This window comes from Lagopus leucura, unplaced genomic scaffold (assembly GCF_019238085.1).
Source record: "Lagopus leucura isolate 7727_CA_CO unplaced genomic scaffold, USGS_WTPT01 Super-Scaffold_100004, whole genome shotgun sequence".
Taxonomy (NCBI): domain Eukaryota; kingdom Metazoa; phylum Chordata; class Aves; order Galliformes; family Phasianidae; genus Lagopus; species Lagopus leucura.
Window position 1 is genome coordinate 44,174,841 of NW_024962264.1, and position 15,943 is coordinate 44,190,783.

Here is a 15,943-nt window from a genome sequence, read left to right on the forward strand (position 1 = left end):
GAGAAGTGCACACGTATCCGCACCCCCTTCTGCCCCGGGTCGCGCGCGCGGAGGCGCGCACGTGACACGCCCCCCGCCCCGCACGGAGGGTGCCTCGCTTCCTCCCCCGCCCCGCGCTGCCAGTGCCTGGGCGCCTTGCGCAGCGCCGGGCCCGGCGGCCGGAGCGGCAGCGCCACACCCCCCTCAGCCGAGCCGGCAGCCGATGGCGTTCTCTCCTGTGACCGTGGGCTCGGACGCGTCGCCGGAGCCGGGAGGCGGCGGGCGGCTCGGCGAAGAGGCGGACGGGGAGCGGAGGGGCCGCCTGAAGGAAGCGGCGGGCTCCTCCCTGGCGTCGCTGTGCCTCGGACCGCTCGCCGGCCCGCGGCGCTTCGGGACCCTGGTGGAGTGCCTGGTGCTCAACTACCGCCTGCGGCAGGGGCCGGGCCGCGGCCGGGAGCGCGGCGCCGAAGGCGCGGCCGAGGGCCCGCTGCGGTGCTGCGGCTGCGGGCGCTTCCTGAGCGAGCCGGTGACCGTCCCGTGCGGGCACACCTACTGCCGCCGCTGTCTGCGGAGAGAGCTGCGGGCCCGCTGCCGCCGCTGCCGAGACCGGCTGCTGCCGGCGGGGGGCACCGGCGCGGCCGCCGCCCCGCTGCGCACCAGCGTGGTGCTCAGCCAGCTGGCCGAGAAGTGGTTCCCGAGGGAGTGCGAGCGGGCGCGGGCCGGCGGGCGCCTGGAGGAACTGCTGGCGCAGGGCCGCTTCCGAGAGGCGCTGGGCGCCGCCGGGCAGGCGCTGCGGGCAGGTGAGCCGGGTGCGGAGGGGGAGAGGCGGCGTCCCGTCTCCTGAGGGAGGGACGGGGAAGGATGCGCTCGGCGCGCTGTGTCTCAGCGCTCTGAAGTTTTCCAAGTTTGTCGCTGGGACCCAGGGAGCCACCCCGTGGGCTGAGGTGCGCTCCGGTGCCTCCTTTCCGCCGCGCTGACCGGTGCGTTCCGTGGCGGCCGCGCCCGCGTTACCGCGCGTAACCCCGTTTCCTGACGGAGACCCATTTCCAGTGTCACCGCTCGGCTCCGAAGGGCCGGGCCCGGTTGCATAAGCGCGAGGCACGGCGGGGACAGGTTGTGTAATGGCGGTGACATCATGGCGGGCGGAGCCGCGCCCCGTCTGGTGCCGGGCGAGGCTGCGGGGGGCGGGCGGGACCGCCGGGCGGACCGCGGTACGGCCGTGGCTTCGTGCACCCTGCGGGGCTCGGCCCGGGGGTGGGCACACCTGGGTGGTGCTGGCACAGCGACCCGCTGTGTTGGTTTTGTGCATCTGTGGGTTTTTAGGGCTTCGACAGCCCCACAGGTCCCATTTCCTATTGGAAGTGTTGGAACAGGTTCTTTTCTTTTTCTTTCTTCTTTTTTTTTCTTTGTGTGTGCGTGTGTGGCGTGTTCTGAAGTACAGTGTTGACTTACGTGGGTCATAAGGAAATTTGTTGAAACGAGAAAGAAGTTACTTTTGAGAAACACAAGAGGAATGGTAACATTCACATAGGTAACGCGTGCTGTGCAGGCGTTGGAAGGAATTACCTTATGTAAAGGAAGGCTTTAATCCCAACACACCAGCTCTCTCACCAGAGGTTGTACAGTCACAAACCTGTTCCTGCTGGAAGAGCCTTAGGAGGTCTGTTGACCAACTCTGTGTTCAAAGGGCAGGCGCTGAATTAGAGCAGTTTGCTGGAGGCTTTGTACTGTTGGACCATGAAAACGCCACCAGGGCGAAGATTCCGCTGCTGTCAGGACGACCTGTTGAACGGTTAATTACCATCGTAGTGAAACATTTTCTATTTACATAAAGGCAGAACTACCATTGTTCTGGTTTATAAGGCATTGTCACTTGCTTTTCCTGCTGTGCATGTCAGGTTCTGTGATCTAGGCAGCCTCTTCTGGGATTTCAAGAGGCTCTTGGGTTCTTCTGCTGCCTCCGATGTTTCCTCATTAAACAACACCAGTGAGCTCAGCCTCTTCTCAGGTGTTTGCACCCTCGACCATTGGAATTGACCCTGTTGTACTGCATTCATAAATACTGCGTCCTGCAGTTCTTTGAACACTGGTGCAGAGTGCTTCTTTTACCAACTGAAGCTAGGGAACCAGGTGAAAATCATGTAGGAGCAGACCAGAAGCAATCCATTTATGATATTCTCATGCTGACAGTAGGCAGAAGCAGATGCTTTGAGAGTAAAGAAATGAATGCTTACCTGGTGTTTTTTGTGTGTAAACTTTTGTACAGTTTTCTATTTGTGTGCAGTAATATATGGTGCACACATTTCTGCACTGAAGATATTCAGTACCTTTTTGTTTTTAATTGCAGTAATTTGTATTGATTTGCTAGGAGTGAGTGGTCTCTATTTAATATACTGGGCTGTTAAAATTGACTGTTCAAACAAACTATTTCTGGTTTTGTTTAATATCTGATGTAAGGAATTGAAATATGAGGGCTGCTCCAAAAGTAATGCCTCCTATTTTACTATGTTGGTCCATGATGTCAGAGGCAGATGATGATATGGCAAGTAGAGGTTGAACCATCCCACCAATATTCGATTACATTTTGTTGCCATGCAACAGATGATAGAGCTTGCTGGATGTTTATAGAGACCAAACATTGGATATCAGCACAGTGAGGCAGTAGGTGGTGCATTTCAGCAATGACATCAGCAACATGAAAGACAAACCCCCATTCTGGATCGCCATGCAGATTTTTAAGAGCACAGCATACAGGCTCTTGTTTGGTGCTGGTAAATGTATAGCTGATGGTGGTGACTGTGTCAAAAAAAAATAGTGTTCTGCAGCTGAGGATTTGTTACATAGTGTAATTGTACTTGTTGCATTGTAGCTTCCATGGAAATCAATAGGCATTACTTTTGAAGTAGTCCATATAGTTTTATGTCATCTTGTTAAGTGGCAAGCATCAAAATGCATTCTGCAATGTTGTAAAACTTTTTTTTTTCCACAATACAAAGCCTAGGAATTAAATTCTCATTTTAAAACACTCTCAGACATAGGGTTTAATTTTTGGATGGTCCTCTGTGGAGCCAGGTGTTGGACTTGATCTACATGGGTTCCTTCCAACTTGGGATATTCTGTGATTCATTGGCAGTTTTTGTGTAGCAGCAGAGTTGAGATCTAGTTAAACTCCTTGATTTAGACCTTAATTTTGTAGCAGTTCAGTGCTTTTCTCTTTGATAAAGAAAAAACTATCCATCAGCTCTAGATTTGACTTACATTTTTATCTTCAGACTACCCCTAACCCAATCTTCCTGAGATTTGGGACTCCTGAGATCATCTTCTACCCTTGAAAGTCTGAAAAAGATGAAATCGTTCTGATCAAGTGCGAACAGGCTGCTAGTTTATTACAGAACAAAGATTCCCACTCACTGCTGCCTCTGAAGAAAGGAATTTAGGTCAATATTGACTCTGCTGGACACCAAAAAGTCAAATGCAATAGAAAAGAACTGAGCTCCTGCCTCAGGAGGTTACAATAGTCACAAAGCCACAAGAAAGCAGGCATCAGTGTTCTTACATCTGCAGGGTTACGTGTTAAGTTAGACAGTTTTCACCGATTTCTGTTAACTGTCTGAAACATAGAAACAGATTGAGGAGTGTATGTGTTTTAAGGGAAACTGAACTATAGCTGAATCGCACGCTTCGTTTTCATCCATGGAATCTGTTGGCAGTTTTTATTTACTTACCATTTCTTTTCTGTTAAAGTCTTTTACCTGTGATATCTAAATATAAAACAGTATGTTAAAATACTTTGGTTCAGTGACTGGTCTGGCTTGGTGCTAAAGCAGACTTATGTGTAAAACAAGCTAGCATTGGAAATTATGGGAACTTAAACTAGGCATTTAGGGTAGACTTAAGACAGAATATAGAATTGAAATGATTCCTCTGCATCCCTCCAAGGGAATCTTGTTCAAACAAGCTTACAGAACTTAATTTGAGTGTTGTTTACATTACATTAATGTTTAACTTATTTATTTTGGTGAAAAGCACAGGTGTGCAGTTTGCTGTGTTATGAAAGTCATGGTTTAAATGACATAGAGATTTCCTATTTCAAGATACCTGTGCTGAAAGTCCAAAGTGCTGCATTTGGGACATGAGAATTTGTCTTCAAAGAACACACATGAATGTTTTTCCTCTGTGGAGGTGATTATAGCACAACTACTTAAAGCAGGTTGCCAGCTGGCAGCAGTGGTTTTCTGGTGTTGGCTATCTTTTCAGTCCGTGTAGGGGTATAGACTATCTCTGATAAATCATCAGGTGCTAACGCTGTCTGTAGCTATCGCTGGCAGGGGCTGGGCATTATCAGAACAAAGGACAGTCTCAATAAAAAGTCAAATGTTTGAAAGGAGGCTTTCTAATACTTAGACTTTTTAATACTTGAGATTCACTGTGCTTGAAAAATGACAGATTTGTGTTTGTACCATAAAACTAAAATCAGCTCTGTTCTCTACTTCTGTTGTCACAGCAGTATTGAGCAATACTTTATTTTGTCAGCTTTGGTGCTAAATCTTTTAAAATATAAAAGGGTTCAAAAGTTAATCTTGGAAGACATAAGCTTGGAAGTATTGCCACTTTTTTTTTAAATCCAAATACTGGTGAAAAGGCAGGAAGGAGGTACCTCAGTTGTTATAAGATGCAGTACAGAAGAGCGTAGTAAATATTTTTGTACAGTACGGCTTTGACATATCACTATAAAACATCTAATTAAAAAATTACAACATTCCAAATTATTAAGGTTGTTGTTTAATTTTGTCTTCAGATTCCAGTAACTTGATGCTAAGAATCTACAGGGCTGAGTCATACGCTGGCCTCCAAGAGTATAAAACAGCCATAGAAGATCTGAACTTTGTTATTTCTAAAATGCCAAATTGGCCAGAGGTAAGTTGATTTGAACTCCTAATTTTTCAAAATCTACGTTTATCTGCAAACATAAGGTATTTTGCATAATCTTTTCATCAAATGAAGCAAGCTGCTTTAAACACTTGGTTTTCTTGTTTTTCTTTGTAAGTACGTGCGAAGTACTCAAAAGTTTCTTAAAATAGGTACTTGTACGTGAGACAGGCAACTGGTCAGCACTGTAAATTGGAACTGTTGATTCAGGTTTCATCAACAACTTCAGGTGCTTTTATTTCCCATCGCAACACGTGATAGCGATGCTGGATGAAGGGTGATGTGGAGCAGAACTGATTTGTTGAGAAGTACTACAAAGAACTTTCGTGCTGTTTACAGTTGCTTGTTAGCGCTTATTTCTTTTTTTAGGAACAGTGCTTTTATCAGTTCTCTTAAGAAAAGTTTTAAAATATTTACGATCTTAAATTCAGCTGAATGTTATTTGAGTGGGTGGCTGGCTGGAATCATGCAGCCAGCTTTAACTGCTTCAGAGCAGAATTTCTGAGCCATAGGTATTCGGCTCATTGATGTAACTGAGATTTGAAATTTCTCACACTGTATAGAAGTTACTCCTTTTAAAGCTCTGCATTTCCCTGAAGTTTTTATACTTTGACTGTATTTCCCAAAATTGAGAGCATTTTAAGTGCTATTTGTTCTTCGAATATCACGTGAGATGAGTGAGCATTGTTGCCAGTGCAGATTAGGATTTTTGGCTCTACGTTGAGTCAACATTTCTCAGGTTTTTTTGAGTCTCACTGATGAGGAAAAAAAAAAAAATACTAATAGGACAACACAGTTTTCTTTTGCAATTGCTACCAGAGTTTAAAAAAAACAAAACAAAAAAAAAAAACCAAAACATGTAGAGAGAACATCAAATTCTTTTGCAGTATTATTTGCAGTAGTAAAAAATGTGTTTGTTTAGGGCCTTCGTTACTGGCTTCGGTATTTGGAGTTGGGATAGTTTGTGGTGATGTAACTTCTTACAGTTGCCTTCTTTTGTTTGGTGAAGAAACTTGCTGTTTGAGCTGGGAAAGTTTTTCATTGAAAAGCACAGAGAAACTCGTTGGAAGCTGAATTCTGCAAACAGTGCAGGCAACTGGAGAGTCATTGGCCTTCGGAAATGTTACTACTTAAATTTTGCTTATTGCAGCAGCATCTGAACTCAGCACAGCAGGAGCAGCAATTTTTTGCTGCACAGGGACAGATAACTGCTTCGGTCTGGTTTTCTCCTGTGTTGAGCAATTTCATGGCTGCTGCAAATTCAGAGAGCATTGTGCCTTTCTTTCTTTCTCAGACTTCATTTAACTGAGCTTGGTTTGATAGATTAAAATTATTATCTGTGTAAGGAGATGAAGTAACTGTAAGAGGAGGATTAGCGTGCTTTCCTTCTTAATGAAACTGCCCAAATCCATCAGAGAAGATGCACACCCTCATCTGACAGCCTTGTTTAAGATTACTGTTTCATATTGGCAGTCTATAGAAACTGCATTCAGTGTTTTGCTTGTTTGCTTTTCTTTTTCGGTTTCAGTTTTCTTGCCCATTATCCAAAATCTAGTTTAGAATTTTTTTTTTATTGAGCTTCTGTTTATATTACTGCAAACACAACTTTTTTAATTCATGTGAGTTGGGTCCAACATTGTATTTTTGTAAGTTCACCAACATTCAGTAGTCTCATCTCTTTCTTTCCCTTCTACCCTATATAAAAAATAGGAAGCATTTTTTTATTTAGTGTTCAGGAATAAAATGTAGTTGGAGGAAGCAATTCCAAAACTTCATTGTTTTGGATTAGGAATCTATATTAAGATAGATGTAAGGAGTGCGGGGTTGTGGGGATTGTCTTTTCATGTAGGTTAAAGCTATAAGACTTCTGACAAAACAGCAAAAAAGGTGTCCAGTGAAAGCTGTTTCACAAGGATATGTAATAATTTTCGTTGTATTTCCCTCTTCTCCATTTTCAAAACCTCATAGAATAGTGAAATTAAGGCCTTGTGTGGTGAATTCAGCACTAGTCAGGATTTTAAGTCTGTTTTAAAGTCTGGCTTTTATCTAAGCCAGAGCAAACTAACTGGAAGGAGATGAACACCAGCCTATGCCATAGTTATTTTCAGTGTAGGGGACTTATGCTAGGCAAGATATGTGTGTATCAGATATCCTGTGTATGGCTGAAGATTGCTGAAGAGGTGCATTCCTTTGTCATTGAGGGTTCCTGTTCTGACTCTGCTGTAAGGCCTGTAAGGTGAATACTACAGCTCTGTATGTTCACCAGAAGTGTAAACGTGTTTTCTGTTTCTCAGGTCTACTTCCGCAAAGGAAAAGTGCTGCACGACTCTGGCTTTGTAGGCGATGCCTTACAACTGTTTCTACAGTGCTTAGCCCTTGATGAGGATTTTCTTCCAGCCAAGCTAGAAGTAGAAAAGGTGATTTGATAAATCAAACTGGATTACTACCTCTGTTTTGATTCCTTTGTAAAGTTGCTGTTGTGGTAGACAATTGACCATCAAAAAATCTGTCATGCATACGGAGAGAGTAGAGTTGATGGTTTAATTCCTTTCAAGATGTACCATGCAATGTTGGAGAGTCCTAACGTACGGGTTTTGAGGGCACATGCCTCAAAGTATTTATGCTTCTGAATTTGCTTGTAGGTGACTGCAAAGGGAATGGTAACTGGAATATGGTAAATTGAATTATTTAATGCATAGACGACAGCAGCTTTTCTTCAGTAATGAAAACCTGCACAGAAAAATGTTTGTGATATTGAATTGGTAATGTCTGACTCTGAAGAAGTTGCTTACTTCTAGTGGAAGAATTTCTAGATGCATTTTCCTTGATAATACAAACTGCATTGCAAAAACTGTATAATATTTAATTGATAATGTCTAAATGTTCATAGAGATCATCCAGTTCTAGTGGAAATGATTCCAAGATAAATTATGCTTAGTTATACAGATGTATGGATTTCTGCTTATTCCTAACTGTTCTTAAGTATTTGGGGAGTAACTTCATATAAGTTGAATTGTTGGTTTTGGTGTGTAGGTTTATAATGAAACTATATCCAGATCCTCCTTTCACTGTTATGAACAGTTAGCTGTTTGTTTTCCAGACATTGCGTGATGTACTGTCACCAGAGAAGCTAGGAGAGAATTTGAAGGAATCTGCTTGGAGTTCACCACGAAATAAATCTTTTGTGCTTGGTTCTGAGATGACTGAGCCTTACTGCAATTTACAACTTTGTCCTGAGCAGGTAATAGAAATCATAATTTGTTCTAATACTTAAAACTTGCTAATATGCCAGTATCAGACATCCTGATATCCTTATTTGTCATGCTTATTCTCTAACATAAATGCTGGCTCTCTGCAATTGGTTAAATTAGAAGAATTATGATTTGGGAGCGGTGTCTTCTCATTTGGATTTTTATATACCTCATTCAAGTGAACCACTTACTAAAAACTACTGAGATGTTACATTAGTTCCAAAGCAAAAAGTACTTTTTGATATTATTGTTATTAATATTTTTATATTTGTATTTGTTTTTTAGTATAGCTTCAAAGTAAGAAGTTTAGTTTTTCTTCTCTTTAAGATAAATATTTTTTTAATTGTTAATGATAAGCAAATCTGAGAATTATCTTGACTTAGGAAATTCTTCCAGTTAACTGATGAGCTAACTGCCTATCAGTTTGGATTTAGCATTTTTGCATGTTTACATTTTATATTCTTATATGTGTGTTATCTCTTATATACAGTTCTTTTGTTTTATGTAGAGTTTAGGAAGATCAGAGGTACTGGAGCCTGCGATTGGAAGCCTAAATCGTGCACAATCTGCCCATGCTCTTAACTCAACAAAAGCCCTTGCCAAGGAAGATGGCTTAAAGAGAGTATCTTCTGAACCTCTTCTCTCTGGCCAAGAAAAAGGTGCTTTGTTGAAAAGAAAGCTTTCATTTTCAGAGCAGGATACAGTTGTGTGTGAAGATGGAAGAAACAAACACAAAAAGCAAGGAGGTAAGTAATCACTTAATTTAAAATCTAAAGTATTTATTGTCTTGTGCCTTTCTTTGAAAGGTGTGTTTTATTATGTCTTTCTTCAGAAAATACAAACAGGGACATGAAACTGGCTTATGGAACAGTTCCAGGGAATTTGGTTGACATATCAGATTTTGAGTGCTCTTTATGTATGAGGTAAGATTTTTCTCATTGGTTCAATATTTTCATTATAGGTGTTTGACTTCATATCTTTGTCACGTGTTAACTGAGGTGTTTATAGGTTGTGATGAGCTCTAACGTGAGTTAAGAAAGTGACAGTTTCAGCCTTTCCTATATTCCAGTATTTAAATACTTATTTAAATGTTTACATCATAATTGTAGTCAAGTTGCCTGTCAGATTTGGTGGTGTCAGCTGGTAGCTCAAAAAGGAGAGGATCTTCTGTGGTACACTACTAGAAGGTTTTTTCATCCAGTAAAACTAGTTAATTTGTTCATTTGGGAGATCTAATGCTTAGAAGGATTACCTGTGCATTTCAGATCAAGGAAATGACTTCAGAATGACGATCTACTAGATGCAGTTGATGGATATAAGTTCTTATCGAGTTGTCTTCTGTTCTAGAATAGAAATCTTAAAACATAGTCTATATGCTAGATTGTCTATAGTTATGTTAATAGTGTGCAAAACTGCTTTGAAAGCAACATACCTCTTTAAATAATTACTTCATTTTGTGTATTTTGAATATCTATGTAGTAGGATCAAAATCTTGTATTGGAGAGAAGGTTTAAATATTCAGAGCATAGAGATGTGTGTGGATTAATCACAAAGTGCACAAAACTAGTGCAGTGATGAATGGAAACAAACTTCATAGGAGAAAAGGGAGCATTAGGAGACATGGGATTAATGTTCTCTGCTTTAGATAATAATTAGTGGGGAAAAAATTAAAAAGGTTCATTGCTGAGTTGTTTGTTTTCTTTATTAAGCAGGACACAAATTTGCCACGGTATCTTAATTTTTACTAACTTTGTTTCAGGCTGTTCTTTGAGCCAGTGACAACACCTTGTGGACACACGTTTTGCAAAGGTTGCTTGGAACGGTGTTTAGACTATGCTCCTCAGTGTCCGCTCTGTAAGGAGAGTTTGAAGGAGGTACTGTTGATCAGTAGAACTCAGATAGACAAACATTTTATCATTGTAAAGGCTTCTTAAAATGCAAGGAATTAAGATAGTAGATTGCTCCTAGAAAGAAAACACTTGAGGTAAATATCAATACAAATTGACTAGGTTTGCCTTGAAGTCTTGGAGGAGTCTATGTTTCTGTGATCACCTACTTTATGATATAATTAAATCCTGATTATTAGGAAACTGATAACTATTTATTAAGACTTCTCTGTGGTTTCTATATGCTTTCCATATTTGTGTGGCTTTGTACTGTGGAAAATAAATTCTGGTAAATATAGAAATACGTACTGAATTAGACACCAGAGATGTTGGACTGTAAGAACTAAAACAGAATGTTCAGATATTAATGGTGGGGGTTAAGGAATATAAGAGTTTCAGACCTCTTCATATCTTCAAGTTTTCATGGACATAAATCTCATTTGTCACATATTTCATGCATCATACTTAAAAAAAAAAAAAAAAAAGCTGATGTGACTCAATTCTTCTATTAATATATCAATAAAGAGACGTTTTGTTTTAATTTGCTTACAGTACCTTGCAAGCAGAAAATACAGCATCACAGAGCTACTAGAGGAATTAATAATGAAATATTTGTCTGATGAGCTGTATGAGAGAAAAAGAATTCATGCTGAAGAAACCGCTGAACACTCAAAGTAAGCTTCACACCTTTTACCTAGAAAACCTGAGAAATTAGTATTGGAATGGTATTTGACCGAGACAGGCTTGAGCAGTGGGCCCAGCTGAACCTCATGAGGTTCAGTAGATCCAAGTGCGAGGTCTTACAACTGGATTGTGGCATCCCCTGCTATCCGTACAAGCTGGGGCTGAAAGGACAGAGCACAGCTGTGCTGAAAAGCTCCTGAGGGTACACGCTTCCAGTGGAAGAATTTCTAGATAAACGTTCCCGTTAATAATTACTCCTAGATTCTGCTTAGTTTTTTCAATTGCTAGGCCTTGGTGAGACATTGCAAGTGTAAAAACCATAGCTTGGGATGCATTGTTGAACTTAATCTACGGTGAGCTGGTTACCATGCAGTTATTGTGGCATCAACTAAACCAAAAAGGAGGAAACCAATAAACACTCTTACTGACATAACAACTATAGGACTTTATAGTCACTGACTAGACGTTTCAACTCACTGCTGTTACGTATTCAAATCAATACATAAGTGTTCAGTGACTGTGTTCTTACTGATTATGGAAGTTACTGTAACGTGGTTATTACTGAAGTTTGTAACAGGTGTTTTATGACCTCAAACACATACTGTAATAAAAAAAAATATCTTGGCATTGCTCAGTAATTAGTTTTAAGCTGTGTATTTCTTTTGTCATTCTTTTGAAGCTTGACCAAGAATGTTCCAATGTTTGTTTGCACTATGGCATATCCTACTGTGCCTTGCCCTCTACACGTGTTTGAGCCAAGATACCGACTGATGATTCGCAGAAGTATGGAAACTGGGACTAAACAGTTTGGGATGTGTATAAGTGATTCTCAAAATGGGTAGGTTTACATTCTTAATAGTAAGCTTCTTTTCTGTCTTCTTTTTAAATTAAGCCAATTGTCATCATAGAACTGTGTAATTACTTTCCTTTCTAGTTTTGCAGATTATGGTTGCATGCTGCAAATTAGGAACGTTCATTTTCTGCCTGATGGACGGTCTGTTGTTGATACAGTTGGTGGAAAGAGATTTCGAGTTTTACGGAGAGGGATGAAAGATGGTTATTGCACTGCAGACATCGAGTATTTGGAAGATGTTAAGGTATTCAGAATGCTGTCCAAGTACTTCTACTTTTAGCTGATATCTTAAGAGTTTGATTTGTTTTAATGGCTCTGTCAAATTTTTAGGTCCACTGAACTGTGGAGGATTCAATGTCAGTATAAGGAAGACAGAGAAGATAGCTTTTTTTATTATTATTAAATAAGAAGGAAATATTTTGCTTTTTATTTGAACAATAGTTTGTGAAGCTGCAATTCTTCTTAAGTATCAGAGGATTTCTTTGCAATTCAGCCAGTAGCAACCATGGCTTAGGAGAGTGCAAAAACTTAAAAAGACATTTAATTTCAACTCTATTTAGTTATGTTAGCTTAAAAACTGTGGCAATTTTCTTCATCTGTAATGGTGTTTTCATAATGTTCTTCTGCTAGGTTGTTGATGAAGGAGAGCTGAAGAAACTGAGAGAGCTTCACAACTTTGTTTACAGTCAGGCTTGCAGTTGGTTCCAAAACTTAAGAAACAAATTCCGCACTCAGATTCTTCAGCACTTTGGGCCAATGCCTGACAGGGAGGAAAATATACAGGTGAGACATCATTTCATATCAAATCTTGGGTGCCTGTTTTTTTACTGGGGGAAAGTAGGTGAGGAAAACCAAAATCCAGTTGTTAAAAAGCTGCTAAACATTAAAAGGAAAATACTTTTTTTTCTCAAGTTTAAAGGAAGCAGGACTTCATCTTCATCTTCATCTTGCTTCTCTTATGGAGAGCAGCAAAAGACAATTGGCAATTTTTTTCTGCAATAAAGGATGAGATGCCTGTGTTGTCTTGAAAATGATTGCTTTATCAAACATAAGTGCACTTTATTTATAGACTTCTGTGGTGAAGAGTGATCAGAATAGATCAATTTGGAACTCTCTTGATCTTACAGATCTGTAATACTCTAGTTGATACCAAAATTCAAACCAGTGCTTGTTTTTGACTCGTTTGTCTTTTGATGTCTTCATTGTGTTGGTCAGCATTGTTCATAAGTAACTGACATTTCTCTTATTTTTAGGCAATGCCCAATGGTCCTGCTTGGTGTTGGTGGCTTCTAGCTGTTCTCCCAGTAGACCCCAGATATCAGCTGTCAGTTCTGTCTATGATGTCTTTAAAAGACCGTCTGATAAAAATCCAACATATACTTACATATTTTTCTAGGGACCAGTCCAAGTGACTAACCGCCTGGGTCTTCCTAAAAAGTAAATCTGTTCTGGTTGTAGTAGCAGCTGGAATTTTTGCTGCCTTTGCACATCTAGCACTGGTTTGAGAAGTGTAACAGAACTGCTTTTTCTCTCTCCTTCCCGCCTGCCCAGCTTCTTGAACCGTATGGTTCTTTGAATGCACACTTTCTTCAACTATGAGAGAAGACCACTGATGATTGCACAAAGTCAATCCAGCTAGATATGTTTTTCACATGATCTATTTTACAATTTGCACTATGTAGAAGAGAACGTTTTTGAGACTTGATAATTTTAGCCACTGACTTTTTAAAGATGTGGGAAGCGCAGGACTTAAGGCTGACAGTCTGAGTTTACAACATAGAACAGGTATTAAAGGTTTTGCAAATAAGTTTGCCTCATACAACTGTTCTTTTGCTGTTTGCACAAATATTTGAAATATAGTGTTGAATATCACTGTTGGATATTACTTTTCTTGTTGAATTATCTTGACCCATGAATATGGCACAGATTTTTAAGTTATCTTGTAAATGTATGCATCACAAAACAGGTGACATTACAAACTGTATGCTGAACTGAGAGCCAATTTTAAGGATCAAATGCAAAAAAAAAAAAAAAAAAAAAAAAAGGTACTTCTGTCTAAAAATAATTAAACTGTGAATATGGTTTACATACCTAGGCCTGTACATGTTAAAGAGAAAACTGAAAACTAAACTCTAGTACCAGTTACATTTCTACTGGGCTTTTCAGGCTGGCTGTTCTTCCAGAGCACACACTTAGTTTATAGAGCTTTTAAGGAGAAGTCTTAGAGTGTGCGTGTGTGTATTTGGGGTTGTGCATCCAGGATTTAAAAGCTTAAAGTTTTATTTGAACTCTTTAAGTTGGTGCAAATGTGAGTTCTATGCCTTATATCAATAGTAGAGCACACTGCAGTGGCAAGGTAAGCATCATGCTGCCATTAAGTACTTTTTGTAATTAAAGGTTTGCATATTTGTGAATATGTCTGATACTGGCTTTCTTGTATGTAAATGATTTGTAAAATATTTCTTAAATCTTGCTTTTGCTAATATATTTAATTTTCAATAAAAGCTAAAAGTTTGTAATATTTTAACTTTATCAGAAACTAAAACTAACTTTCATTTTCCATATCCTTCTGTTGAGAAACTTCTGCCACGTACAGCTGCCAGGAGCAGCCGTTCAATTCAGGGTTGCGGGCACTTCATGATATTAAGTAGCATGTATTTCTGCTTACAGTACCTCTCTTACTGATCCTTGGTCAGTCGAGTTTGTTGCTGGGGTCTTTCTGATGTACTGTTGTATCTACTCAAGGTAACTTGAAGTATAAAGTTTTCTTTTCACAGAATTTGGAAGTAATGGGAAATTGTTCCTGCAGAACAACATTTCAGAGGTTTGCTAACCAGGTGTTTTGCTTTGTTCTCTTCTGGTGTTTAAGGTTTGAGATACCACAGGCAACTAAGAATCTGCTGAATTTAGTTGTAACATGGGTTTCAATCCAGGTTAAGTTCGGGTTAATATTTGGGAAGGATTTATTTACATTAATGGAAGGAGGATCTTCTATTCCTATGGTTTGGTATCTTAACAACCTTAGAAGCTTAATTTTTGTATTACCATGATCTCCTTAGGAACGCAGGTGATTTTTTTTTTTTTTTTTTTTTTTTTCAGGAAAATCTAGTGGTAGATTTATGGTTTTTGGTTTTGTTGTTGTTGTTTGTTTTTTTTCATGCAGAGAGCCTTAGTTTTCAAACAGTGTGTTCCCAAACCTGACAGAAGACGTGGTTTCCAGATGTTCTTATTAATTCCCCTGAGTTTTTAATGAAATAAAAATTCTGCCAAGAGCAGATAATGAAGTGTCAATTGGCTGGCACTGTCCTGTGCTTGTGTAAGTTCTACCTCTGGGATTGGGAAAAACATAAGAGAAAATTCAAAGAAATAGAAACAAAAAAAATGAAGTTACTGAGATCAGTACGTACTGCATTAAGACTTTTAAGTATTACTGTCTAATTGCTGTTCCACAAACATCATCACCATGGTTGCCATTGGAAATGATAAGAAATTGAGAACAGAGAGGAAAGATTTTTGAGGCCTCAGGTGTTTGTGGATCAGACTTTGTCACTTTGCAGTTAGAACAGAACAGGCAAGCAAGATGGACTGAAAATTGGCAAAGACCTTTCAGTGTATATCTTAAAGGTATGTACAGTGTTGCACTTTGTGTGTAGTGTTTTGCAGCAAGCAATAAGCTTGTCCTTATTTGATATTTTTTGCTCCATCTTGAAAGCATGAGAGGCTGTTCCAGCAAGCGAGTAGATAGGAGCTATGTTTTTGAGGATCATTGGATCTGTGCTGAAATCTCTCCATAGCTCTCTTATTTAAAGTGTTTTTCTCAACTGGGAAGGAAAAGGGAGAAAAAAAAAAAAGATGTTCAGTGCTAGGATGTAACTTGTTCTAAAGCCCTCACCAAAGCAAAGTGTCCAGTGAGATCTGAGCCTTGATTTTTGTTGAAGGTGTACTTTCCCAGCTGCTGCTGACAGTAGCTGCTTTCACAAATAAAGGCCAACAAAATGATAGCACTGTGAATTTGAAAAAACAATTACATCAGTGATAATCACAAGTGATGTAGTTCAAGTGCAGTAAGAGAGCTTGCCATAACACAATAGGCATGTCTAGATAGGACAGACAGGAAAAAGTTGATGAAGATGACTTCATACTTCCAGTTGACAACTTGTGTTTTGTTAAGATGAAAGAATGTTTTGTGTTTCTTTTATATATATATATATATATGTATGTATGTATGTATATATATATATATGTATGTATGTATGTATATATGTATATATATGCATATATATAAATAATATTATATGTAATATATATGATATATTTTATATATGTATATATATATATTTTATATATGTATATATATATAT

The 15,943-nt window shown here is 39.6% G+C and overlaps 1 protein-coding gene across 1 annotated transcript; it reads left to right on the plus strand.

The window, feature by feature from the left end:
* Nucleotides 1–183: 183 nt before the first annotated feature.
* On the plus strand, nt 184–14,114 carry LONRF1 (LON peptidase N-terminal domain and ring finger 1). Its single transcript, XM_042871791.1, has 12 exons — nt 184–779; nt 4,778–4,896; nt 7,203–7,325; nt 8,009–8,149; nt 8,668–8,905; nt 8,992–9,082; nt 9,919–10,033; nt 10,598–10,719; nt 11,409–11,567; nt 11,664–11,826; nt 12,213–12,365; nt 12,836–14,114. Exons 1-12 carry the CDS (start codon nt 203–205, stop codon nt 12,992–12,994), a joined length of 2,160 nt encoding a protein of 719 aa, XP_042727725.1. The 5' UTR covers nt 184–202; the 3' UTR covers nt 12,995–14,114.
* The last annotated feature ends 1,829 nt before the right edge of the window (nt 14,115–15,943 follow it).